Source organism: Canis aureus, chromosome 25 (genome assembly GCF_053574225.1).
Source record: "Canis aureus isolate CA01 chromosome 25, VMU_Caureus_v.1.0, whole genome shotgun sequence".
NCBI lineage: Eukaryota > Metazoa > Chordata > Mammalia > Carnivora > Canidae > Canis > Canis aureus.
In genome coordinates this window covers 1986523-2012972 of record NC_135635.1, presented here as the reverse complement: position 1 = coordinate 2012972, position 26450 = coordinate 1986523, and the positions used below count along the sequence as shown (strand labels likewise).

Genomic DNA, 26450 nt, shown 5'->3' with positions numbered 1-26450 from the left:
CGGTCTCCGTTCCTGCCCTCAGCCAAGATGGCCGCCGGGGGGCGCGCCCACGGCACGGCGCACGCGCGCCGCCGCCGGCCCGCCCCCTTTCCCGTCCTCCCGCGCGCCGGCCCCGCCCCCTCGCCGGCGGCGCCCCCTCCCAGCGTCCTCGGCCTCACCCCCTTTCTGGCTGCTCCCGCCGGTCCCCGGCTCCGAGCCCGGAAGTGGATATCGCTGCTCGGCTGAGGGGGCGCGGGGGAGGGGGAAGTGCTTCCGGGGAAACGGGCCCCGGGTTGGTGTTTGTAAACTTGCCTCGGTCCCGGCAGGGCAGCGGCGGCCCCAGGCTTGGCACGGGGCGCTGGGGCCTGGAGGAGGCGCCGCGCGGCGGGGGAGGCCGCGGGAGGCCGCGCCCGGCAGGTAGGGGCGCGCCTCGGGGAGCGCGGCGGCGTCCGGGCGGGCGGCAGCGCCTCGGCAGCGCGCAGGCCGTGGGGCGCCGCGCGGGAGGGGGAGGGGGAGGGGAAGGCGGGAGGGGGCCGGCCGGGGCGGGCCGGGGAGCGCCGGGAGCGCCGGGGACGCGCGCGCTGCGCCCCCCGCCCGCCTGGAGGGCCGCGTCCCCGGCCGGCGGAGGGGTGGCCTGGCGGGGGCGCGGGCGCGGGCGCGCTCGTCCTCGGGGCGGCTGGAGGGGAGGGGAGGGGGAGGAGGGGACGCGCGGCGCCGACCTGCCCGCCTGCCTGCCTCCCTCCTGCCGGCCTGCCCGCCTGCCTGCCCGCCCGCCTGCCTGCCTGCCTGCTGCCGGCCTGCTTGCCCGCCTGCCTCCTGCCTGCTGCCCGCCCGCCTGCCCGCCGGCCTGCCCGCCCGCCTGCCCGCCTGCCTCCTGCCGGCCTGCTTGCCCGCCGGCCTGCCCGCCCGCCTGCCCGCCGGCCTGCCTGCTTGCCGGCCTGCCCGCCTCCTGCCTGCTTACCCGCCTGCCTGCCTCCTGCCTGCCTCCTGCCCGCCTGCCTGCATGCCCGCCTGCCTGCCTCCTGCCCGCCTGCTTGCATGCCCGCTTGCCCGCCTCCCCGCCGCCGCAGCGAGTCTCCGTACCTTCGGGCGGACTCGGGGAGCGCGCACGTGTGGGCCGGCCCGGCGCACCCTGCCAGTCGGCCTGCTGCCTGGCTGCCCGGCTGCCCGAGCGAGCGTCCGGCGGTCGCCTCCGAGCATTTCTCTACCCCCCCGGTGCTGGCCTCCTTAATAAAGTGCGAGCTTCGCGGCCCGGCCCACTCGACACAAAAGCCCCGAAGGGCCTCCGCCCCCTTCTCTTCGTAAAAAGGCAAATCCAAGCCTTTGGCCTGTTGCAGTTCCTCCATGAGCGCCCCCCCGCCGCCCCCTGGTCGCTTTTACTCCCGTTGGCAGCTCCTCTTTGCCCTGGAGACCAGTTTCTTCTTCTGACCTAGAAAGAAAATTCTGCTGGACTAACGTCCTCTTTCTGAGGTTCACAGAGAGCACCCAGCCAAAAACAAAAACAAGACAAAACAACAACAACAAAAAAGTTCAGCCTACCGCGCACGTCCTTTGGCCTGAGAATGTTGCACCTAACAGCCCCGTCTCCCTTTGTGGTTTCAGGTTTCTGAAACGGAGCGTGGAACTTCAACGAGAAGATTTCATTTGGAAAACCCAAGACTGGCCGACTGTTTCTTCAGACCATAGACAGGAGCCAGGCAGAGTCCAGGGATTCTTGGAACCTCTATCTTCCCCCCCACTTGGAGGACACTAAGTTCTATTTGAAGACAAAGGCAGTTCAATATGGCAGCGGGACTGAAGGGACACGAAGGAGTTGTTACAGTGATTTGGTGACAGTTCTTCACACAACAGTGTCTTAGGAAAGGTGGACCAAGAAACTCCTGAACTTTTGGGTTACATTAAGTGAGAAATCAGCATGGCTCAGGTAAAAAGCTATAGAATCCTCCTCCTTCAAGATCACTGGGAAGCGTGTTTGCAGTTTCACTCTTGAATGCTGCCTTAGTCAACATATTGACCAACCCAGTGAGCCGAGCTCTGTATTAAGCACCAGGGGGAGATCTAGAGGAAGGAAAGGAGACAGGCCACAGCCCCTGCCTTCAGGGAGCTTCCAGTCAAATGAAGGAGGTAGGCTATTCTGCATCACAGGCACTGATGGGACTTTTGTAAAACTGCTCAGTTTACACTTGGTACGTTGAGTGCTGAGGGGCATGAGGGAGTGAACAGTGTGGTGAATGCTTCGTTTGTTTGTTTTTTTTTTTTTTTTTTTCCAACGGGAATTAATTGAGCTCCGTTACATGCAAGGCATTGTGCTGGGGATACAAAGATGAATAAGATTGTCCCCGTCCCCAGCACGCTTCCAGGCTAGTTGGGTTGGGGTGGGGGGAAATGGAGAGACAGTCTATAATTTATCTTTATATTCACAATACCTTGCATACTGGTTGGTTAGCAGTAGAAAAATCAATGGATCTGTTGATTGAAGAAGCGTGCAATAATAAAGGTATGTACACTGGAGGAGAGAAGGGTACCTCTGCCTGGATGAAAAGAAGCAGATGAAGCTTGAAGAATGCATGGGATTTTGCTAGATAAACAAGCAGAACAGGGCATTCATACAAGGAGAACTGCATGGGCAGAGACTTAGAGGCATAAGAGAATGTGATGAGGTTAGGAGTACTGCGGGTAGTTGGCTAATTAAGGAGGAAAGAATTTAAACAGGTTATGGGGGGGCGGCCCAGGTTATGGGGGGTGGCCTGGTTGGCTCAGTGGTTTAGCGCCACCTTCAGTCCAGGGCGTGACCCCGGGGCCCCGGGATCCAGTCCCACATCAGGCTTCCTGCGTGGAGCCTGCTTCTCTCTCTGCCTGTGTCTCTGCCTCTCTGTGTGTCTCTCATGAATAAATAAATAAAATCTTTAAAAAAAAATTTAAACGGGTTATGGGGATAGGGTAGTTAGTGATAAAGGGAAAAGTTAGGATGAGGGAGTTGTTTCCTGGAGAAGTACAAGTATAACCCAAGGGCCTTTTATGCCTTGCTAAGGAATTCAACTTTATTCTGTAGAGAATGGGAGCTTTCTGAAGAACGTTAAGAGTAATGTCAGATCAGTGCATCTAGAAGGTAATTGTCATTGTGAGGGGACAGGATGGATTGGAGAGACAGGATGATCTGTTAGGTTGTTTTAAGTGTGGATAGCAAAGCTATGTGCAGGCATCCTCAGAGCTGCTCCCAGCTTTCTTCCAGGGACCCTCCCTTACTAGTCTCACCAGGATGACAGCCTGATTATAGTATAATTGGCTTTCTTCCAGCCACATGCATAGCTTCCTCCTTTTCATGCCGATTAGGAGCCCTTCGTTTTCTTCTTCCTTTGTTTGCAACCCACTTCATGGCATCATGTTCACTCTTGTTCTGAGAAGACTGCCTTTCACTGATCACTAACTTTGTACTGGGTACTGCTAGGCATTTGTATCTTATTTTCATTCTCATCAACCCTGCAAGAGTAGATGCTCTCATAAACATTTTGCATTTAAGGAAAATGAGATCTGAAGAGGTGGAGTAATTTGCCCAAGCTCACATGGTGAAACAGCAGAACTAAACTTTCCACCTCTAGACCTTTCTGTCCAAAGTCCTTGAAGGAGAGAGAGGGGGTCCCAGGATATACTAAAAGGAATTTCTAAAAGAAATTTTTTTTAATTTTTATTACTTTTTTTTCCCAAAAGTAATTTTTTTTAATAAAATCACTTGTGGAAGTTTACTGATCAACTATTTCTTTAGTGTTTCTAAAAAAAAAAAATTTTTTTTCTAAGTAAGAAAAGTACATTCTCTAGTGCTGTCTAAACAAAGTCAGTTTGGAGAATATAGCCATGAAAAGAAATTTTTTTAATCGTTCCTATTTCAGTAATTTTTAAGGTGTACATAGAATAGAGAATGTGAAAATGGATATAACGGATTATATATGGAAAACAGCATATATGGATTTGCACACAGATAAATGGACTTGGGGGTCAAGAGAAAGTGATACTCAATGGTAAAATCTTTCCAAGTGATTTAATTTCTGTACCCGTTATAATTGATGACACTTAGGAAACATAAAAATCTAAGGGGAGAATTGACCTAATTTTGCTGATAAGCATGTTTATGGGACCTGATAGAATATATATTTGGCACCAGTGAGGTCCGCCCATCATAAGTGGCCCCTGAAGCTGCTATTGAGAGGAGGAAGGATGGGGATCCCTGGGTGGCTCAGCGGTTGAGCATCTGCCTTCAGCCCAGGGCCTGATCCCAGTGCCAGGATCGAGTCCCACGTCGGGCTCTCTGCATGGAGCCTGCTTCTCTCTCTAGGTCTCTGCCTCTGTGTGTGTGTGTGTGTGTGTGTGTGTGTGTGTGTGTGTGTGTCTCATGAATAAATAAATAAAATCTTAAAAAAAAAAAGAGGAGGAAGGTTTGCTCTCCCATTTCCATGGCTCAGCAGGGTTAGCCGACCCTCCTGCCCATTCACAGGGCCTAGAAGTACCTAGTAACACGTTGACACACTGTCCCTACCACATTGCTAATGACCGAAGTGTCAATGATACCTGGCTATTGACTTGATGTGTATCTAAATGCTGATGAGTAACAACTGACTCCTGGTGAGGTGAGTTAGGGAGGACTCTTGAAGGAAGCAGTTTCGTGAAGAGTGAAGAGGGATGCTCCTTAGGGAGGCAGTTTGTTTGTGGCTGGGTGTGTAAGGTAGTTCTACGGAAGATGGCAGCCTGTTTTTGCCCTGCCCTGCCAGGTGACCTGACACCTCATCTCCTTTCAACTTAGGCAAGTCTCCTGGCTTGTGAAGGCCTAGCAGGTGTGAGTTTGGTTCCTACTGCAGCCAGCAAGAAGATGATGCTGAGCCAGATTGCCAGCAAGCAGGCCGAGAATGGAGAGCGGGCAGGTAGCCCTGATGTGCTGAGGTGCTCGAGTCAGGTACAGCGTTTGAGTCCATCGTGGCACCTGGGGGTCGGGTGGCCCAAGCTCTCTGCCAGGAGATGCCAAGCTTTGATTTCTCAGCGCTTCTGTTTAGGGAAGTGGGAAAAAGGGATCCAGCTGGGGAATGAATGAATGTGGGTATATTAGAGAGCTAAGGAAGGACTTTTCTTTATCTCTAACCCCTTAACACCATAGCACTTAGGAAATGGATGAATACCGTCTCTAAACCTTTGGGGCAGGTGGTTACTCTCATTTAGAAGTCTGCAAGCAGCATTTGGTTTCCTGTCTTGTGTGCAGAGATAGACTGTGAGCTTAGCTTTGATTTGTTTTAAAAGGGCCACCGAAAAGACAGTGATAAGTCCCGGAGTCGCAAAGATGATGACAGCTTGGCTGAGTCCTCTCATTCAAAGAAGACTGTTAAAAAGGCAGGTAATGGGGTAATCCCCAGTCTGGTACCATTTGGTAATGGGGTTAATCCTCCTTTTCTTTCCTCTGTGGTTCAACCTGGAGTTTTCCCTAGATGTTTTGGTCACTCATAGCCAGTGAGTGTGTCACTGATTTCCTCCATAGACCGCGTTGGTCTTTGATCTCTGCACTCTTTGGAACATCCTTGGTAAAGGAACAGGAGCCAGGGAAGTGTAGGATCCTGTGGCAAAGGGCAGGCAGTGTCCCCCGCCTCCCCAGCCTCAGGTCATATTCGGAGGTGTTGGGTTTGATGGGCAGACAGCTTACCCATGCCCACCTCCTGCCTCAGAGGGTCTCTTAACTCTAGGGATGAGGGAGATGACAACATCAGAAAGATTACTTTGTCCAGCAACTGGAAATTGACTCAGAGTAGGATGGGGGCCGAGAGGAGGCTGAGAGGATAGCCTTATGACATGCCTGATTGTTGCCCCTAGGTGGTGGTAGTGGAACAAAACGGCTCTTTTCAAGTAAAGATTCCCAAAAATTTTATTTGTGAACACTGCTTTGGAGCCTTTAGGAGCAGTTACCACCTGAAGCGGCACATCCTTATTCATACTGGTAAGTCTTTTGCTCATAGTCAGTAGTTTGTAGTTTTTAGTGTGTGTGTGCAGCTCTTATTGGGTTTGTTTTTAGAGGCCGATGTGCTCACTTCGGCAGCACACATACTAAAAAATGTTTCAGAGGCTGAGCGTGAGAAATAGAGGAAGAAGATAAGTGAATTAGCTGGAGAGATTTCTAGTGTCACTGAGACCAGCAGCTTTGAGGACGTTTCCCAATTAGGTGTCTGCACATTACTAAGAATTAAACGTTTCTGGGAAAATAGCTGGAATGAAGTCCCTGCCTTGTGTACCTCCTAATACTAACTTCTCTCTCCACCTGGGCCAGGTGAGAAGCCATTTGAGTGTGATATATGTGATATGCGCTTCATCCAGAAGTACCACCTGGAGCGTCACAAGCGTGTGCACAGTGGCGAAAAGCCCTACCAGTGCGAACGTTGTCATCAGGTAAGCTCACGTCATCCATCCGCCCCACACAGCAAACATTTCCTTCACCGAGAACCAGGACTAGCCGCCATCCTCTGCCCAATAGGAAGCCACCTCACACTCCTGGCCACCATAGACTTACTACCTCGGGGTGAGGTGCATCTCTCCGGCCTTATGCAACTGTTTTGGGGGAGGGGCCGTGGGAATCATGGTCACAACAATAGCAGCATTTCTTGAGTACTTCTGCACCAGGCACTGTGAGAGCATATTTGCAATAGGTTATTTTTTTAATCCTCATGTTAACTCCGTAAAGTAGCTGTGTTGCCATCATTTGGCTTTGGGGGAAATTGAGATTCAAAGAGAGTTAAGTTTCTAAGGACACAGTAGATCGAGGGCAGAGGCAGGATTCAGTCAGACTTCAGAGCTGGTGCACCTGGAAGAAGAAAGACGCTCTCTGCCCTGGGGGGGTTCAGTGTCTGATCTGATGGGAATGTGAGAGGACCAAAACAAGACACGAACAAAAGATGAGAAATGATAACAGCTAACATTTCCTGGATGCTTTGCTCCACTCTCTTACACTGAATCTCAAAACGCTAGAATGGAAGTTCCATGAGGCAGAGATTTTTGCCCCTCCGGTTCTCCACTCTATCCTCAGCCCCAAGAACTGTACCTGCCTTGAGACAGACAATAAATATTGGATGAATGATGTAGCCCTTCTGTGAAGGTACTTTTAGCCTCGTTACAGATGAGTGTCCAGATTGAGTGCTGTTAGATACCGTGGCCAAGGGCGCACAGCCAGGACTCAGACTTGAGAGCCTGTGCTCTTAATGACTGTGTGCTCCTGCCATCTGCGTACTCGTTGAGGGCTTGAGGAACAGGATGCAGCCCCCGTGTGGGGAAGGCAGAGCTAGCCAGCAGGTAGCTGAGGTTCTCCTCTCAACACTTAATCCTTCCTTTCTTCTCAGTGTTTTTCTCGGACAGATCGATTACTCAGACACAAACGGATGTGCCAAGGGTGCCAGTCCAAGACTTCCGACGGGCAGTTTTCTCTATAGGCGCAAGGGGCCCTGGGTGGTGGGAGTGATCAGAAGAATTTACCGAAGAGCGCACCCTCTCTGGTGTGATGGTGCCACCACCACCCCGTCTGTACCTGTCCCCCTCCTGGAGGAGTGGACCCAGGAAACCAGAAGAGTGCATCAGGGGACAGCGGCCTCAGAGCCTCAGCTCTGTAAATAATCTGAGACTATGAGTATCTCTGGGACGTTCCTCCAGCATTCCTGGGTAGGGAAGCTAGTCCCTGGACCCTTGGCTGAGGTTATAGGTGGGGACTGAAGGTACAGGACCAAGACTGGTGTGGCTCCCACAGCCTTGGACTCCAGCTGGCAGCTGACATGGAAAGGATTGGGGAGAGGGATTTGTTTGTTCTGTTCTGTTCTTGTTTTTGTTTTTCCAAAAGCAATTTTAGCAGCTACACTGTGGATACAGGTAATATGGAGGCATAGAGCCCTGGTCAAAGCAGGGACTATGGCTGGTCCAGCCCTCCCCAAAATTGAGTTTTTGGTTGCAGTTGATCCTCAGTGTTCACAGCCCTGCACCTCACCTTCTGTTTGAAGGAGAGTAGTATCAGGGATGGCAGCTGAGTTTGCATTGGTCTCCTTATACACTGTAGGGACAGAAGGAAGAATGGCGGGAGGAGCAGACAAGGGCTGGGTCCAACTAGAGTGGGCAGGTACCTCTTACTTCCTCCGGGGACAAGCAAGAGCTATGCCCACGGGTGTTGCCATGGCCCAGGCCACCCAGTACCTGATGGGGTCAGCTCAAGTGCCTTGTGGAGGGAACTTGGGTGAGAACGGCCCACGGAGCCCTTCCATGCCCTCTTGGGCACTCGATCTTGGAGATAGTGTGTGGCTACCTCGCTGCCATGGACTCCTGAGCCAGACAGAGGTGTTGAGCGCGTAGTCATGGATATCAAAGTGGGGCTGTCTCTCCTTGTGTCGTCTTAGGAACAACCTGAGACTAGTCCCAAGTTGAGCAGCAACTGTTCAAGAAACAAAGGAGTTTGGTGTCCCCTGATGTGACTGTTGAGCAGCGTGAGCTGCTCTCCCTGCCCAAGTCCTATCACTGTATTCAGGTAGAGGAGATAGGGTGTGGCCTTCGGTTCCAAAGAATAAGATCTTCGCTTCCTTCTTAATGGCCATCCCTACCCAACCAAGAATTAGGGGGGAAAGGGGTGCTGCAGAGAAAGGACTGAGGAAGAAACCTATTGTAGGTTTTGTTCTTAATCACGTTCTTTGCTCCTCTCTGCCCCAACACCACCACCCTATCCATCCCCAAAAAAGTGATCAGGGGTGTGTGTGTGTGTGTGTGCGTGTGTGAGCGTGCGTGTGCGTGCATGCAGGAGTGTGTTCATTCACATGTGTGCTTGCGTTTGGAGATGGCATATTATTGAGCCAAACCCTTCTCTGGCCCTCAGCTCAGGGGAGGATGAGCATGAAACAGCCCCCCCACCACCACCACCACGGAACCTGAAGGGTGCTTGAGGTCCCAGAAGGAGCTGAGGAACTCGATTTAGGGGAGTGAAGGGCTTTGTTTTGGAGGGGGGTTTGGGATTGATTCAGCAGGCTGGTTAGGGTGTTTAACCCAAGCCAAAGCTTGTAAACATGAATTTTCTAAAGTTAAATTAAAAAAAAAAAAACCTTGTTGTGGAAGGTTCTGGGGTTTGGTTGGCCCCCACTGTGACCTGCCCTGACCTGGAGAGGGGAGTAATCATGGAGGCTTGGTGAACCTGACCATGCTGTCAGTGGGGATCTAGGATGGCAGCTCCAGGCGGTGTGACTTCATTTCCTGGAAAGTGTAGGGAACAGCCGCAGAAAGCTCCCGGCTGCTACCTATTTGGGAGGGCGGGGGGAGGGGGGCTCTATACCTCTGAAATGTGAGGATTTCAGGGAAAAAGAAAGGCGTGGCACCCTACAGACTTTCCCTAATGGCACCTGAGATCCTTTGGGAGAGACACGGGGCGCGTGTTTGCTGCCTGTGCTCTCCAGCTTTGTGCTGGCACTTCCATTTGATACGGTCCAGAACCTAGACCTCAGTCCTCGCAGCTGCCCTGTGGTCCCCGCAGCTGCCCTGTGGTCCCCGCAGGCAGGGGTCTTCCTGTGTGTGAGGGCTGTGCTGGGGCTGGGGCTGGAACTGATCCTTCACTTCTGGGAATACATTCTTGGAAGGAAGCTCCATCTACAAAACTATTCTCCCACGAGCACTTTTGAAAATAGGAGGCTTCGTTCCCTGCCACTTGCAGCTAATCTGTTGAGGGTTGGGGTGTGTGTGGAGAAAATCCCATGAGTGACCTATGCCCCCACGTGTGCGGATGTGTGCTTAGGTCACAGTGCGCCCTGGACCCCCACGGCCCCAGCCTCCTGCCGGGGTGGGCGGAGGAGAGGCAGTTTGTGAGCAGATGTATAAAGAGCCATACCAGAAGCACCCCTGCCAAGGATTGGGTGTGGGGGAAACTCAGGAGCAGTAGGTGGTTAGTTCAGTCGTCCAGGTGCTGAGCTGCTGGGGCCAAGGATGTGTGAGGAGAGAGGAGCAAAGAGGTGAAAGGAGTGATTCAGCCTCCCAGGGGGCCCAGGAGCCCCCTCACAACCCCAGGGAAACCACAGACTAAGCACTGCAGAGGCACCTGGGCCCAAGGCCCCCGCCCTCCTCAGCTCACGGGGCCTAGCACTGGACAGATGCCTCAGGTGCGTTTGGAGTGAAGGGAAAGGGAGGGAGGGCAGGCTCTCAGAGACCAGGACATGGGATTTGGGGGTCTGGGAGAGTAGCACCACTTCTGGGTGGGCCCTTGGACCGGGCCCTACCAGCCCTGCCCTTCCCTGCACCCCAACTCTTCTCCGTCCAGCCCCCAACAGCCTCTTTCATCACTTAGCTACTGATTGTGCCCTATGGCTTGACCTTGGAGGGTTAAATGAGACGTGGGGTCCCGCCACAACTTCTAACCCTCTCCCCAGATGCTCTTTGCCTCTGCTGCAGTCCTGGGGCTTTTATCTTAACAATCCCTCCTACTCTTCCTCTCTGTCCTCTTCTGTCTTTCTCTCTCTTTTTTTTTTTTTAATATACTTATTTTGCTATTGGGGGAGGGGAATATCAAATGAACAAGATCACTTTTAAATGGTAGTTTTTATAAGATGTTATAAACTTGTATCTTTTTACCATTAAAGTGCAGTGTATGTTCCTTCGTGATATATTTAGGATATTTAAATAAAAAGAAAATGGGGCTTTTCTACATACTATCTCTTTTTTGGGAAAGCTTTTACCTTGGGGCCAAAGTGGTTTTCCGTCCCCCCCCCCCCCCCAACATAACTACCCTAAACGTCCAGCATCCTGGAAACCACCGGTTTAAAACTCCTCCACAGAAGAGCAACAAAGGAAAGTAGAAACAGGGTATCCCTTCTGAGTAGGGAAAAACCCAAAGCCCTGCCCGCCAGAACAGAGGGAGTTTAGGGTACCAGCGAGCTGCTCGAAGCGTGGCTCTGTAGCCTAGGTCAGCGCTACCTGAGGATTGAGCAGCCCACCTCCACCTGCTGCGCCCCCACCCCGGCAGCCACCTGAGTTTCCTGCACGTCAGGTAGACTCTCCCTGGCCTCAGGTGGCAGGGGGAGGAATGCACTTGGGTTTTCCTGAGGCCCAGGCTCCACAGCCTGCTCTGGCCTTGGGTAAGGCACGATGACAGCTGTGCTCTGGGGGGAAGACTTTATTTGCGTTCGGGGAGCAGCAGGGGCTACGCCCCACTCCTTGTGAGGGAGGGAAGCCAGGCTGCAGCAGGAGGCCCCTCGGTGTCCCTCGGGGGATGAAGCAGGCGACAACCATTCCTCAGGAGTCCTGAGTATTCTCCCCCACTTCAGGAAAGGAGACTCCCTGTCTCCTGAAACTGGGGGTTGACCGTGGTCGTGATGGCGCTTCTGTAGAGAGGATTGTTTTCCTGGGGAAGAAGGGCAGAAATGATGAGGAAAAGCCCCAGGGCTGCTCCCCTGTCTGATCCCAAGGGGCCACCCTGGAATCGAGCAGCGCCCTAAGAGCAGGGCATAGGGCACAGCAGACACGGACCAAAGTGGGGGGGCCAAGGTGAAAGGAGTCGAGGCTGGGGGGGGCGGGAAGCGGCGAGCCAGGCGGCCCTAACCAGGGAAGGCCTGGGGGGTAGGAGGCAGCCCCCACCTGCTTCCAGTTGAGGTGCTTCTGCTCCTTCTCAAAGCGGCTAAATTCTCGGCGGTCGTAGATTTCCACAGAGAGCCGGTAAGCCAGGACCAGCCCCAGCCCCACTGCCACGATGCCCCCTACACAGCCCAGCACGATGGCCTGGGTGTGATCCGCGCCTCCTGCGGGAGGAAACCACGCGGACTTCCGGGGGCCCGGCCACGGGGACTGACGGTTGCCCGTAGCGGGTCCAGCCTCCCAGCCTCACTTGCCATTAAAACAAAGGGACCCAGCAAGGTGCAAGGTTCTCCTCAGGGCCCAGGGCCTTAGCCTTGTCCGCTTGGCCCATCGCCTCCACTTTTGCCTGGACTCCCTGCTCTACTTCAGCTCCTGGCCTGGTTTCCTCCCCTTGTCACCTCCCCAACCCCAGTTCTGAGGCCCTACCCATCGAATTTCCGGGGCTCCCCGTGGTGTGTCCACAGCATCCCTGCCCACTTACTCTCTTGGGGTCTCACTGTCAACACAACCATGCCTCCGGCTTCCTCCTCCACCAGGAAGAACAGCAGCTGGTTGTCTAGGGTCCTCTCTTTGCACCAGCCGTCATCCAGGACAGGGACCAAAGCCAGAGTCACGTTGTAATGGGCACAAGCCACGCTGCAGTTGGTGGCCAGGGGACCAGTCCCAAAGGCCCCACACTCAGCACAGTCCCTGTCCGGTGGACACCAATAGGTTACCAGCTGGGCAGCAGTCGCTCGCACCACAGGGCAGGGAGGGGGCAGGTGGGAGCGGCTCCGCGCACCCCGACCCCCGCACCCCCCCGGGCCCCTGCTCCCAAGTTGCAAGACCCAAGGCCTCACCTGTGTCTCTCACATGATGTCTTGCAGCCTGAGCACTGCTCACAGAGGGCACCGAAGTAGCCGTCCCGGCACTGGCAGCGGTTGCACTTGCAGTCCCCGCGCCCGCTGCAGACCTCCCCCTCTGGACCGAGACAGCTGTCCGTGTCCATGCTGCACTCGCACGCTGAGCCGGTGCGGTTGGCGTGGCAGTGACACCTTCCACACTGGCAGTGGCCAAAGCCTGGGGAGAGCCACGCACAGGGTGACAACCATACTCCTCACTCCTCATGGGTGTCACACGCCACCATGGGCTGTTCCTGTGCGTCCAGTTCCCTCTCGAGTGTGCCAGACCCCTCCAGCTCCTACACCAGAAACTTTGATACTTTCCCTTGGGCCATGAAGTTCCAGAGCCGAAATACCCTTGGGACCCACTCTGACCCCACCCTTCTCCCAAAGTCCGCAGGTACCTCCACAGAGGATGCCCTCGTGTCGCTCACAGCTGGCATCATCACACTCGCACAGAGGCCCGGAGCTCTGTCCACTGCAGCTGCAGCGTCCACACTGGCACCGTCCCTTCCCGCTGCACAAGGGCCCTGTCCCGTTGGGGGCCCGGCACCCAGACTCCAGGTCTGGGGAGGACAGCTCAGCCTCCGAGCATTCACAGAGCCTACCCAGGCGGCCGGGGGCACAGCTGGGAGGGGAGGAGGGGGCAGGGTCAGCACAACCAGGGGAGGAGAGGTGGGTCTGACCATCCCTTGACCCATCGTCCCCCAGGATCCTCTAAGCCTAAGATCCCAAAAGAGTTGGAGGGAGATGAGCGGCTGAAGGGACGCCGATGTGTAGCTGAGCGCCGCGGAGCAGAAGTGTGGAGGGAAGGGTCTCGGCGCGTCCGGGAAGCTTTAGGTGAAAGTCAGGGTGGCATCTTGAACAAGAGGTCTAGAGACGCCAGTGGGGGACAGAAGACGGAGGAGGAATACCCGGCTCGGGCGTGTGCTGGGAGCCACGTGGGGAGAAGGCAGCAGGCGGCCTCACCTGCATACCCCACACTGCAGGAGCCCCTGGCCGTCACTGCAGTGGGGCGCCTGGGGCTGGGTGTCGCTGCAGTTACAGTCACACAGTGTGTGCAGCTCCACAGTCAGCTCTTCTGAGAAGCCAAGGGCTCGGAGCCTCAGAAGATGGGGCTCTGGGAGGCAGCGGGTAGCTTGGAGAGTAACCAAAAAGTTCACCTGAGGACGCGTGGGCAGAAATCAGACTCAAGGTCCTGTGCACGCGGGCACACGCACGCACACCCCAAACCCATTCATCATCCAGAACCTTGGTCCTTCGGAATTTAAGGGAGAGGGTCATGCTGACGCTCATCTCGCAGAGCCCCCCTGGAGGAAGCCGCTCCTGAAGGCCTTTCCAGAGGACGCGAGGACTACCCCAAGCCTCTGCATTGTTCTCCGTGTCTGCCCCATCTCTTCCTGCGGCTTCAACTTCCCTCCCCCGCCCCCACTTCCTTCCTTGGGCCTGTCCGGGCCGGCTCTCACCGTGTGGTTGATGGGGACGTGGCTGCACTGGCCGCGGTCCCCAGCCTCAGCCTCCCTCTTCTCAGGATCCCCACACAGAGACTCATAGGAGATGTGGACCCCAGGAGGGAGCGCGGAGTGTTCGAGGGTCACAGTGGATGACAGGCTCTGTGGAAGGGAGACAGTGAGTAACCACGTGAAGGCAGGACTCCCGCCCCACCTCGTGCCTTCTCCAGCCCTTCCAACCTTCACCCTAACCCTGCCCTCGGCCGCCTTGGGGCCCCTCGCCCCCACCAGGCTGCCCAGGCGGGAGGCATCTCTGCAGGAAGAAGTGTGAGCGCTCGGAGGGACCACATGGGGCAGTGCAGCCGCAAGGGCCCTGCCGGGGGCGGGGACACAGGCACTGGCAACGCGCAGCGGCCGCTTCTCAAACCCCAGATCAGGATATATGGCCTACGCCCACGAGGGGCTCAAGGGCAGTCTTCGGAGGGAGTTTGTCCTGAGCACTTGGATCCTGCCGCAGATTTTCTCGCCGTGGGTTGAGGCCATGACCCGTCATAAGCCTGTGGCATGGTTACAGGGATAAGACCTCAGCCCAAGAAACCCTGGTGGATCTTTGCGGTTCCTTCTACCTGTAAAATCCTATGGTTCCCGTGAAGAGAATCTCTGAACTATTTGTAAGCTTAGTGAAGGCAGGCTCCAGGCGGACTTAGGGGCGCCAGAGCCCTTCGGTCTCTTATCTGCATGAGCCTGGGCAAGTCGTTCAGCCCTCTGTGTCTGCATCCCCATCTATAAAATAGGGGCAATAATCGTCAGCCAACAGGGATTTAGGGGGGTCAACGAGATGGCAAACGGCAAGTGCGCTAGGACAGCGCGTGGCATGAAACAGCAGCTCAGTGAAGCTTCCTTTCCTTCCTGGCCCCGAGCGGGGCTCCGTGCTCTGTGCAAGCCAGACGCTTCAGCTCTACAGATGTGAGCCAGAGCGAGGGGCCTGTGACGGAGAGCCTGCAGACCCCTCTCCGGTGCCCCGTCCCCGCGCTCGCCCAGGCCCAGCCCCAGCCCCTCACATTGTACGCGTCCATGATGAGCTGTACCACGTTGCTGGAGTCCTCACTCAGCTCCCCCACTGCGGACTTAGGAATCAGCTTGCTCAGCTCCTGGGTTATTGAGGAGTCCGGGGCAATGGTGGGTCGCAGTTCGGGGGAGGTGGGCTTCTGGGGGTCTGCAGCGGGGGCTTTCGGGGAGGAGGAGCATGGGTCTTTGAGGGAGCCGAGAAAGGCTCCAGGTGGGAAGCTGTGGCATTCAGCGGGCTCTCACCTGGTAGACAGGCAGCGTGGCACTGGTGACGGCAAAGATGGGCTGGATGTTTGCTGCGGACAGGGCCTGGGCTACCTGGCCCACAGAGGGGTAGTCCTGGGCACGGGAGAGGGGACAAGGTGAGCGCCGCAGGTCCCCCCAAACACCATCCAAGGAAATGCGCAGGAAGTCCAGGAACCAGGCTTCCACCAGCTAGTGGGACCCTGGAGGCTCAGCAGGAGGAGGGAGCAGCTGGGGCGGGGGGTGACCGAGCAGCGGGGGGACATGGAGAGGAGGAGCTGCTGGGGTGGTCACTGGTAAGGCTGGGGTGGGGGTCCTCGGGGCAGAGGAGCTGTGACTCAGGGCAGGGACTCACAAACTCTGGGCTGCGACTGTAGAGGCCGTTGCTGTCCAAGTGGCAGTGCCCATCGCTGGGCATGAAAATGCCACCCAACTTCCCATCCCCAGCTGTGTGGAACGTGTCGTCTGAAGTGAACACCAGCAGCCGGGACACGTTTCTCCAGCCGATCTTCTCCTGGGGCCGGGGGAGTGGGGTGGAGGTAGGCTGTGCACCCGGGCTGTAGGAGCCAAAGGTTGGCCAGCCCCGTTCTGAGTCAGCTTGCGTGTGCCTGGGCCGGCAGCGCCTCTGCTCCCCAGCCGTCCAGGCGGGGTTGGGTTAGTTGAGGCCTCCTCATGAATTAGGAAAACCTGCCTCTCCCTCGCGATCTTTCACTCTAATCCACCAGGAAATTGTTAAAATAAATATGCCAACCACGGAGGCTGTAGTCCAGAGGGCTCCCCTAGGATTGGGCCCGGCCAGACCCGGGGTGGCAGTCTTGGCCCCAAACGGGGCTTCGGCCTCCGGTCCCTTGGCAGCGCCTCACCTGGCAGAGCGCAGCCTGCAGAATGGCATCGAAGCCGCCTTCGGGCGAGTCCAGGTTGCCCGACACGCTCTGGCGGCCCACCTCTCGCTCGAAGGCTGTGGCATCGCCGGTCAGGGACAGCACGTGGCGGAAGCTGAAGGGCGGCTGGCAGCGCTCCAGCCGGGTGGGGCAGGGGTGGCGAAGCTTGGCGGGCACCGTGCTCACGAAGGGCAGCACCGTCTTGTCCACGAAGGAGCCGAAGCCTGGGAGGGGGCATGGTGAAGGCTGGGCCAGAGGTCACCGGCCGGCGGCAGGTGGAAGGCCGCTGCGGGGCGCAGGAAGCACAAAGCTGGGGGGCGCGGGGACAGTCAGGGCAGGGCGGCCGGGCTGTTCAGGGGCTCGGGCGGTGGGCGGTGGCGGAGACCCGAGCGGGCCAGGTGGAGGTCGCGCAGGGTGTCCCGAGAAGGAGAGCAGGGTGCAGGGTGCAGGGCGCAGGGTGCAGGGTGCAGGGCGCAGGGCGCAGGGCGCAGGGTGCACGGTGCAGCCGGCGGCAAAGCAGGGGGTCGAGGGTGCAGCGGCGACTGGGTCCCGGCGAGAGACGCGGGGCTGAGGCTGGCGGGGGCGGGGGCGGGTCGCTGGGGCGCGGCCCTGGGCCGAGGGGGGTGGCGCCCGCAGCCTCCAGAGTCCCTGCGGGGCCCCTTCGGCAGCTCTGGGAGGAGGCTGCGGAGCGCGAGGCCGCGCCCGGGAGGGGAGGGGCGGGGCGGGGCGGGGCAGGGCGGGGCGGGCGGCCCGGGCGCGGGGGCTCACCGATGCGCACCGACTGGGTGACCTCCCGCAGCCGCACCAGCAGGTCGTGGCCGAGCTGGCGCACGCGCTCCAGGTCGTCCTTCATGGAGTAGCTCAGGTCCATGAGGTAGTACAGGTCCACCGGGTAGCCCTCGGCCCGGCGGAAGCGCACGGCCAGCCGCTGCGGCTCCCCTGCGGCGGGCGGGGGCTCAGCTGCGGGATCCCTGGGGGGGGCATCCTCGTCCCCCACCCCCCATCCTCCCCCATCCTCCCCTCCCATCCCCCATCCCTCCATCCCCCCATCCTCCCCATCCCTCCATCCCCCCACCCCCGTCCTCCCCATCCCTCCATCCCCCCACCCCGCATCCTCCCCCCATCCTTCCATACTCCCCATCCTCCCCCATCCTCCCCTCCCATCCCCCATCCCTCCATCCCCCCACCCCCCGTCCTCCCCATCCCTCCATCCCCCCACCCCCCCGTCCTCCCCCATCCCTCCATCCCCCCACCCCCCACCCCTCGTCCTCCCCATCCCTCCATCCCCCCACCCCCCCCCGTCCTCCCCATCCCTCCATCCCCCCACCCCCGTCCTCCCCATCCCTCCATCCCCCCACCCCCCCGTCCTCCCCCATCCCTCCATCCCCCCACCCCGCATCCTCCCCCCATCCTTCCATACTCCCCATCCTCCCCCATCCTCCCCTCCCATCCCCCATCCCTCCATCCCCCCACCCCCCCGTCCTCCCCCATCCCTCCATCCCCCCACCCCGCATCCTCCCCCCATCCTTCCATACTCCCCATCCTCCCCCCATCCCCCCACTCACCGGGGCGCAGCGCCACGCGGACCCGCTGCGGCGTCAGCTGCGTGGCCCCCTCGCCGCGGAGGCCCGAGCCCAGCGGCCGCTCCTGCAGCACCTCCTGCCGCCCGCGGGGCTCCTCCAGCGCCGTCGGGGCGCAGCCGCGGGCCAGCAGCTCCTGGGCGGGGCCGCAGCGCCGCTCCTCCGCTTCCCCCGACGCCGTGAAGTTCTGGGCCAAGGGAGGCGCGTCGGGACCCCGCGGCTCTCGGCTCGCGGGCAGCTCCCCCCACCCGGGCCCCCGCCCCCGACCCCGCGGTGGTCACACACGTCCTTGTCACCCCAGGCCTCCCCTCCCGGCCCCGCGGTCACCCGCCCCCCCCGCCCCCGGGCCTGGTCACAGCCCACTTCCTAGAGCACCCACCGCCGCCCCCCTCCTCGAGCACCTACCCCCCCAGCACCTACACCCCCTCGAGCAGCACCTACCCCCCCAGCACCCACCGCAGCCCCAGCAGCCCTCACCTCGCAGGCAGCTCCCCAAGCCCCCATGCCTCCCCTCCTGCCCTGCGGTCTCACACAGGTCCTTGTCACAGCCCACTTCCTCGAGCACCCACCGCTGCCCCCCTCCCCAGCACCTACACCGGCCCCCTGCAGGGCCGGCCACAGACTTCCTACAGCTATGGGGGGGGCGGGGGGGGGGGGGGACTCACTACCTCCAGGGGAGGAGCAGCCTGGCCTCCAGGTCCAACCTGCCTGCAGGCTCAGGCCCTCCTCCCCTCCCTCACCCCGCCCCCCCCCCCCCGCGGTACCTGGGGGCTGGGAGGCGCCGGAGGGAGGGAATGCCTACAGTGGCTGCTCCACTGGTCCTGAGGCCCCCGGTAGGTACAGATACCCAAGGAGGCAGACACATGCCTGGTGTCCCCAGGCCCAGGCCTGGCACCTCCTGCTCTGCCTGCTGCCCACCCGGCTCCCAGGGCGCCTGTCTCAGGGGGCTGTCCCCTCTCCCACCCAGCCCTCCCTCTGCCTGGGACCCTGTGGTGGCTGTTGTGCAGGCAGCCGCCAGGCCCTGGCACCACCCCCACCCCCCCCCCCGCCCTGGGCCCTGTCCCGAGGCACAGAGAGCAGCCCTGACCAGCCGGGCAAACACGCCTCCCGAGCGCCCACCGGGGCAGCCTCGGCCTCTCCCCAAAGCCCACCGGCTCCCAGCTCCTCCCTCTGCTCTCCCAGCCACAGGCGGCTCCATACTTGGGAACCTCATGCGCGCGCCCCAACACAAACTCAGAAACCCAGTCACCCACTTTGTGCTAGGGACTAACACCCAATGTGACGGCATTTGAAAATGGGAAGAAATTAGGGTTAGGTGGGAGCACGGAGGGAGACCCCTCGCGCCCTGGGATTGCTGCCCTTACCAGAAGAGGCACCAAAGAGCTGGTCTACACCTGTGTGCAGGCCAGGGAGAGGGCCCTCCCCAGGAACCAAATGGGCTGGCGTCTTGATCTCGGATGCCTAGGCCCCAGAACTGTGAGAAACAGATGCCCGTTGCTTAAGCCACCCGGCCTGTGGGATGCTGTCATGGCAGCCCAGCTGACAAATGCACTTTCCCACATGTGTATGTACCACGGCTCCCTCTACCTACACACGAGCGTGAGTTCCAGCTCCAGAGTTATGGTCACAACTCTTCTCCATATACACACAAATACACGGATGCATAAACCTATACACACAGAACCTTGCATGCATGTGTACACACACAGTCACACACAGGAGTCCCATGTGCACAAACTCACACATGGGACTGCAGAGTGCACCCAGAAAATCACACATTTGCTCACACAATCACACACGTATCTCTGTTCTGCACAAACACATACACCGGGTTCAAAGGCCACAGGCCCATCTTTACCAGTTGCTTGCACCACGCACAACTCGGGTGTGAGAGGATGCATTCCCGGCAGGAGGGGGCAGGCTGGCAGGACCCCAGCAGGGACAGGTCAGGATCCCTCCATTCTGTGGCCTTCTCTGCGGAGGAGATCTTGGCATCCAATTCACTCTCCCCTCTCCTCAGGGCCAGCAGGAGAACAAGGACCGTTAACAAAGCCACCATGGCCTGCAATGGAATATCGGGGTCACGTGGGCCCTTAGGGAGGCCCTCCAAAGTCTCAGTCCTCTAAACTTAGCCTGTGGTTGTCACTCTCAAAACTACCTCCGGGGCACCTGGCTGGCTTAGTCGGTAGAGCAGCTGACTCTGATCTCAGGGTGGTGAGTTCAAGCCCCACCTTGGGCATAGAGCTTACTTAAGGGGGACGGGGAGCCCACGACCCCAATTCATCTTTTTTTTTTTCCTTAAATCCCAATTCTTTATCTCCCCTCACAGCCTTCCTGTGGATTCAGCAGTTTCTTTAAAATGTCAGGAAGAGGCAGGTACCACACCTGGGTGGGAGCCTGGGAGAAGTCCCTCCTGTGTGCAGACTTCACTAGGTCAAGGTGGGCAAAATGGCCTAACAAGGGTCTGGGGACTGGGCCTGGAAGCGCTCAAGCCTACACCCGCCCAGGTCTATTCACCAGGATTCCAAGCCACAGCGGGAATAACCGGACAGGAAACAGCGGATTCTGGTCCTGCCTCGGTCACTCACTGGCTTACGGCAGGTCAGGCTGTTTCCCTGGACCTTGGCTTCCACATCTGTAAGGAGACAGAGAACAAGTAATCGGACGGCCTTTGCAGCTTTCATAATCTTGGATTCTAAGCGAAGGAAGAGGGTCAAGGGTGCTAAATTTAAGGGAGGAAAGTCAGGAAATTGGAACGAGAGGAAGGAAGGCTGGAGCTGACGAGGGAGTATTGGAAAGAGGCAGGGAAGGCAGTGAGGGGCATAAAGATTAGGCCATAAGAAAACTTTCTAGGGGATCCCTGGGTGGCGCAGCGGTTTGGCGCCTGCCTTTGGCCCAGGGTGCGATCCTGGAGACCCGGGATCGAATCCCACGTCGGGCTCCCCGGTGCATGGAGCCTGCTTCTCCCATGACCTCTAGGGAAAACGAAGCAAATTTCTGATTTTTAAAAACGTATTAATTAAAAATTCGAATAGGCAAGCCATAGCCATGCTTCAAAAATCAAAAAGTTAAGGGGCTTCTGGCTGGTTCAGTGGATTCAATGTCTGACTCTTGGTTTCAGCTAGGGTCGGGTCATGATCTCAGGATTGTGGGACTGAGCCCCACATCTGGCTTTGCACTCAGTGGGGTGTCTGCCTCACATTCTCTCTCTCTCCCTGTCTCTCCCTCTCCCCCTCTGACCCTCCCCACTACTCTCTCTCTCTCTCTCTCTCACACACACACACACACACACACACACACACGTACTCTCTCTCAAATAAATAACTAGATATTTTTTTAAAAATCAAAAAGAGGGATCCCTGGGTGGCGCAGCGGTTTGGCGCCTGCCTTTGGCCCAGGGCGCGATCCTGGAGACCCAGGATCAAGTCCCACATCGGGCTCCCAGTGCATGGAGCCTGCTTCTCCCTCTGCCTGTGTCTCTGCCTCTCTCTCTCTCTATGTGACTATCATAAATAAATAAATAAATAAATAAATAAATAAATAAATAAATAAATAAATAAAAAGATAGGGATCCCTGGGTGGCTCGGTGGTTTAGTGCCTGCCTTCGGCCCAGGGCGTGGTCCTGGGGTCCCGGGATCGGGTCCCAGGATCAGTCAGCGTCAGGCTCCCTGCATGGAGCCTGCTTCTCCTTCTGCCTGTGTCTCTGCCCCCTGCCCCTCCCTCTCTCTCTCTCTCTCTCGAATAAATAAATAAAATATTTTTTTAAATCAAAAAGATAAATCACAATGGCCTTTAATTACAGAGATGGAAAAATTGGTCCTATACTTCCTACGGAATTGCATGGGACCCTGAACAGCCAAAACAATCTTGGCAAGAACTCGCACTTCTTCCAAAATTCCTAGAAATCTACAGTAATCTAGGCAGTGCGGTGCTAGCATAAGTGTAGGCATATGGATCAATGGAATGAAATTGAGAGTCCAGTAATAAATCCATCCATTTATGGCCAAATGATTTTCAACAAGGGTGCCAAACTATTCAATGGGGAGAGAACAAGCTTCAACAAATGGTGTTGGGATGACTGGCGATCCACATGTAAAAGAATGAAGTTGGACTCCTACCTCACAACATATACAAAAATTAACTGAAAATGGATCAAAGACCCAAATGTAAGTCCTTGAACTATAAACTCTTGGAAGAAAATGGGTAAATCTTCATGACCTTGGATTTGACAATGGATTCATAGCTATGACATCATGACATCAAAAGCACAAGCAACATGGGCAGCCCCGGTGGCGCAGCACTTTAGAGCAGCCTGCAGCCCAGGGTGTGATCCTGGAGACCCAGGATCGAGTCTCGCGTCGGGCTCCCTGCATGGAGCCTGCTTCTCCCTCTGCCTGTGTCTCTGCCTCTCTCTCTCTCTCTGTGTCTCTCTCTCTCCCTCTCTGTGTCTATCATGAATAAATAAATAAATCTTAAAAAAATAGATAAACTGGACCTCATGAAAATATGAATGTGCAAATAGGAAAGTTTTGTGCATCAAAGAGCACTATGGAGAGAATGAAAAGACAGACTACAGAAAGGGAGGAAATACTTGCAAACCATCTATCTGGTAAGTATCCAAAATATATAAAGAACCCTTACAACTCAACAACAAAAAGGCAAACCACCTCATTTTTTTTAATGTTTTTATTTATCTATTCATGAGAGACACACAGAGAGAGAGGCAGAGACCCAGGCAGAGGGAGAAGCAGGCTCCATGCAGGGAGCCCGATGTGGGACTCGATCCTGGGACTCCAGGATCACGCCCTGAGCCAAAGGCAGGCACTCAACTGCTGAGCCAACCAGGTGTCCCAAACCACCTCATTTTTAAACAGCAAAGGACTTAAGAAGGCATTTCTTTGAAGAAGATAGACAAATGGCCAACAAGTGCAGAAGAAAGATGCTCAATTCCATTAATCAGGGATCCCAGGGTGGCTCAGTGGTTTGGCGCCTGCCTTTGGACCGGGGCGTTATCCTGGAGTCCCAGGATTGGGTCCCACATCGGGCTTCCTGCATGGAGCCTGCTTCTCCCTCTGCCTGGGTCTCTGCCTTTCTCTCTCTCTCTCATGAATAAATAAATTTTTTTAAAAAAATCAAAACATTAGGATAGTGAGAATCTCCCACTCCTATCCCCCATCCTCCCATTTATTTGCACACCTTACTCCAACTAAATGACCATCTTTTTCCATGATCTCCTGTTGTGTACAGTCCTAGGGATTGTTCATGCACACAAACCAATGTGAGTATATATACTCCTCAAATGGTAGAATCTAATGATGGAATCCTACAATCACAATTCTACCGTACACACCATTTTGCCCTTTCCGTTGTCTTTTAACTACTTGGAGATCCTGTTACTCAAGAAAGTAAAGAACTTGCTTCTTTGTTTTCACAGCCGTATAGGTTTCCATTGCATAGATGGATGGACTACATGGCAGTTAGTCTCTCACGGGGATTTATTATTTTTTTTAAAGATTTTGTTTATTTATTTATTTATTCATGAGAGAGAAAGAGAGAGAGACAGAGACACAGGTAGAGGAAGAAGCAGGCTCCATGCAGGGAGCCCGACGCAGGACTCGATCCCAGGACTCCAGGATCATGCCCTGGGCCAAAGGCAGGCGCTGAACCGCTGAGCCACCCAGGGACCCCCTCTCATGGGGATTTAAATTGTTATCTAATTGTTCATTGTTAAAACGAATGCTGCAGGGGCCCCTGGGTGCCTCAGTCAGCTAAGCATCTGCCTTCAGGACCCTCCCGGGGTCCTGGGATCAAGCTCCGCATCAGGCTCCCTGCTCAGCGAGGAGTCTGCTTCTCCCTCTGTTCTCTTTTTCTCAAATAAATAAAATCCTAAAAAATCAAAACACTAAAGCTGCCATGAAGATTTCACATGTGTGCGAGTGAATCTGTAGGATAAATCCCTGGAAGAGGATTTGTAGGGCCAAGAAATAGGTATCCTTTGTAATGTTGGCGAGTATTCCTGACATAGCCTCTCTGGCAGCTAGGCCAGGTATATTCCCGCCAGTGGTGTGTGAGAGAGGGCGGCTAACTCTGGCCTGGAGCATCCGCATCCCCCTCAGCCTGGGCCTAGGTTCAGACTGATGTTCTACACAGTGTGGGGAAGGGTGGGGTGCCACGTTGTTACCTCAGCTATCCTCCTCCCCCGCTTGCCACCACTTGAGACCTCAGGTGCAGCGTATATATGTCACTGAGCCACACGTCTGTGCGAGGCCGGCCCAGGGCTCAGCCTCTGTAACCTCAGCCCCGCTTGTTCTGCACGCCTGTGGTCGAGGAGGTTGGAGATGCTACAGCACAAAACCCAGTTTTGACTCATCTGTCACAGGTGGGGCCCCCAGGATTAGACAAACGCAGAGATCTCAAACCCTCTCATTTTCCCTAAAGGGAGCCCCCTGGGGCTCCCTGCACAGGACTCCCCAATTTTCCTCCTACTCCCAGTTTTCCTCCTCCTTCCTTACTTGGGGACACATGAACTGCTGCTTCTTTCTGCTCATCTCTCTCTCCCTCCCCTTCCCCGCCACCCCCACCCATTCAAAAATTTGATGACATCTTTCTGTTGCTTTTCTCTTCTCCACTTCTTTACAGCTCTTTGTTTTACTTCCTTTTCCCTCATATCCTAACCATAGAGCAGCAGGATTGTCTACTTCATCCCCCTCTTTTTACAAATGGAACCCTGAACCCCAGAGCGGCAAGTGACTTGCCCACCATGGTCACACAGCGAACAGGGACCAAGACAGGTGAGGCTCAGTTTGCCACTTCCCTCCCTTCCAACCCAGGCACCATCATCATCAAAAGCTGTGCCTTCTCGCCACCGGCTCCAGTGGGCTCCACTCTGGGGCGGGACGGGACAGGGGTCTTCTTCAGTCTTCCCTTCTTTCCCTCCATGATTTTCATTTTCCTGGCCTCAATCCTGACTCCAACATACACCCTAACATCCCCTCAGCACCTGAGAAACAGAGCATTTCTCCAACCACCAGATCTCCCAAACCAAGTGGAATCCTCTGCTGCCCACTCAGCAGCACGGGGAGGGAAGAGAACTGAGCCCCTGGGCCACGGTCTCCCAGGACTGTGGTATCCATACCAACGTGCCACTGGCAGATCTGAGCTGAGCACCAGCCACCAGGCAGCAGGGGTAGAGCTGGGGAGTCATGTTGGGAGAGCCCTACCTTGACATAATCCTTGGCACGTGGGGGGCACTCACATGATAGCAGCTTCCCCTACCTTCTTTGCCTCCCTCTGGCCCCACTTTTGGGAAACCCATGCAGGAGAGATGGACGGAGGGAGAGCTTGAGAAACTAGAGGAGGGAACTAGGATGAGGATCTTAGGAATGCAGAAAGGAGTTCAGAGCCTTTCTCAAGTCTCAGCCAGATCCTGGGTGTCCATCCTCAGGTCAGAGCCCCCTGGAACCCTCTTTCATGGAAGTTGGGGAGCAGGTGGGGGTTGGGCCAGTGAGGAGAGGAGGCTGGAGGGCTGTGCCCTGGTACTCACAGGTGCGTGCAGAGCAGCCCTTCCTCCGGCAGCGGTGGCCTTTGTGTACTGATCTGGGAGGCTGCAGAGGAGGAAGTGACACGCCCTGGGGTGGGGTGGAGGAGATTTCGGGGTGGTGGGGTAACTGACCTAGGAGAAGGTGGAGCCCAAGGGGGTGGAACTGAGCCAAGGGGGTTGACGATGACGATGAGGGATCTGGAAGGAAGGCAGGAAGCTCGGCTGCCTTCTGAGCGCCTATCACACACTGGGCACATCACCATGCTGTACCTTTCCCAGGACACAGCCCCCCAGTTTTACAGATGTAGAGGCTAAGAGGAAAGGGAGATGTTGAGGCCCAGAGGCAAGAAATACAAGTCTTTGCCCAAGGCCACAGAGCCATCCATTGGCTGCTGGGGGGGCTTCGATCCAGGGCTGCCCGCTCCCCAAGAGGCTGTGCCGTCTCCACTTCCTCCTACAGGGGCGGGACAGGGGGGCAGACGGTAGGGGTGGGGGGATGAGGGATCATGCGCACTAATTTTGAAAAGCCGATGCCCGGGGTACCAGTGGGTGCTGGACCCGCGGGCCGTGGAGCCGGAGCGCCCGAGCCCATCCCGGGCCCATCCCCGGCCCATCCCGGCCCCTGGCCCGGTCCCCGAGCCCATCCCGAGCCGCTTGACCTTCCTGCGCCTTCGTCTCCCGGCTCGGCTCCGGGGGAACCGAGCGCTGCGGAGAACTGAAGGAGGTGACGCGCGTCAGTGGCTCCCCAGAGGACCCGGCCCACCCGAGGCCTGGGAAGAGGCTCCAGGCCTCGGGGGCTGAGAAAGATGGGGAGCAGCGAGAGGCTGAGAAAGTCCGGGTGCGGGAGCTGGGAAGCTGGGGACGGGCGAGGCCGGCGCAGGCGGGGACGGAGCAGAGAAGGGGAGAGGCCGGGGACAGGGCACCCCCCCTCCACCCGCCTCACGCTTGGCCACAGGGAGCTTGGAGCAGCACCGGGCCCGCAGATCTGTGTCCACAGGTGGCCCTCGGCTGCCAGGAGGCCCCTGGGCGCAGCAGGGACCGAGAAGCCACGGCCCCTAGGCCAGTGCCCACCTGTCGGCGGGTGGGAGTGAGCCGCAGGCGGATTGGAGGAGTGGCCGGGCCAGGGGAGCCCTTGGGGCTTGGGGGGCTTCTTCAGCCGGCCTCAGTCCACCAGACCTCTACCTCTACCTCGTACCCTTCCTTCCCCCACCAGGAGGGGTTAC

General features: G+C 56.9%; 3 protein-coding genes across 17 annotated transcripts in view; 1 reads left to right on the top strand and 2 right to left on the bottom strand.

Moving 5' to 3' along the window:
* Positions 1-1205, bottom strand: part of CSAD (cysteine sulfinic acid decarboxylase) — a 31860-nt gene extending 30655 nt beyond the window's left edge. Inside the window, exon 1 of one of the 2 annotated variants that reach the window (XM_077869909.1) lies at positions 1063-1205. The gene's annotated coding sequence lies outside the window, so the exon portion shown is untranslated. Of the gene's footprint in view, positions 1-291; positions 365-1062 lie in introns of those variants that run through there. The other variant, XM_077869911.1, reaches the window with a different exon arrangement.
* ZNF740 (zinc finger protein 740) lies at positions 147-10657 on the top strand. 7 transcript variants are annotated; one of them, XM_077869917.1, is made up of 7 exons: positions 147-396; positions 1582-1903; positions 4775-4924; positions 5263-5352; positions 5827-5950; positions 6278-6396; positions 6745-7085. In XM_077869917.1, exons 2-7 carry the CDS (start codon positions 1895-1897, stop codon positions 6760-6762), a joined length of 510 nt encoding a protein of 169 aa, XP_077726043.1. In that variant the 5' UTR covers positions 147-396; positions 1582-1894; the 3' UTR covers positions 6763-7085. The 7 variants fall into 7 exon arrangements, with proteins under 7 accessions (XP_077726043.1, XP_077726045.1, XP_077726044.1 ...); XM_077869919.1 differs by having other exon boundaries at positions 149-396; positions 6738-7085; XM_077869918.1 differs by lacking the exon at positions 6745-7085 and adding an exon at positions 7341-10657 and having other exon boundaries at positions 152-396; positions 4743-4924.
* A 453-nt stretch (positions 10658-11110) lies between these two features.
* ITGB7 (integrin subunit beta 7) lies at positions 11111-26448 on the bottom strand. 8 transcript variants are annotated; one of them, XM_077869887.1, is made up of 17 exons: positions 26299-26448; positions 25231-25291; positions 20205-20322; positions 19546-19749; positions 17673-17874; positions 16876-17046; positions 16090-16331; positions 15582-15740; positions 15227-15322; positions 14977-15066; positions 13931-14077; positions 13434-13627; positions 12869-13092; positions 12423-12642; positions 12065-12273; positions 11587-11747; positions 11111-11353 (listed from the first exon to the last, which is right to left on the bottom strand). In XM_077869887.1, the coding sequence occupies exons 4-17, from the start codon at positions 19744-19746 to the stop codon at positions 11273-11275; spliced, it is 2397 nt and encodes a 798-aa protein (XP_077726013.1). In that variant the 5' UTR covers positions 19747-19749; positions 20205-20322; positions 25231-25291; positions 26299-26448; the 3' UTR covers positions 11111-11272. The 8 variants fall into 8 exon arrangements, with proteins under 8 accessions (XP_077726013.1, XP_077726017.1, XP_077726014.1 ...); XM_077869891.1 differs by having other exon boundaries at positions 20276-20322; XM_077869888.1 differs by having other exon boundaries at positions 25231-25315; positions 26299-26436.
* Positions 26449-26450: the final 2 nt, after the last annotated feature.

What these genes read in the sequence shown, in the direction of transcription:
- ZNF740 (XM_077869913.1), top strand. An exon ending in TGCTGAGGTGCTCGAGTCAG is followed by an intron (nt 4,925 to 5,262) that starts GTACAGCGTTTG and finishes TTGTTTTAAAAG; the next exon opens with GGCCACCGAAAAGACAGTGA. An exon ending in GCACATCCTTATTCATACTG is followed by an intron (nt 5,951 to 6,277) that starts GTAAGTCTTTTG and finishes CACCTGGGCCAG; the next exon opens with GTGAGAAGCCATTTGAGTGT.
- ITGB7 (XM_077869887.1), bottom strand. Translation starts at nt 19,746, where the DNA reads ATGGTGGCTTTGTTAACGGTCCTTGTTCTCCTGCTGGCCCTGAGGAGA. An exon ending in TGCAGGCTGCGCTCTGCCAG is followed by an intron (nt 15,741 to 16,089) that starts GTGAGGCGCTGC and finishes CCCCGGCCCCAG; the next exon opens with GAGAAGATCGGCTGGAGAAA. An exon ending in CCACGCTGCCTGTCTACCAG is followed by an intron (nt 15,067 to 15,226) that starts GTGAGAGCCCGC and finishes TCAATAACCCAG; the next exon opens with GAGCTGAGCAAGCTGATTCC.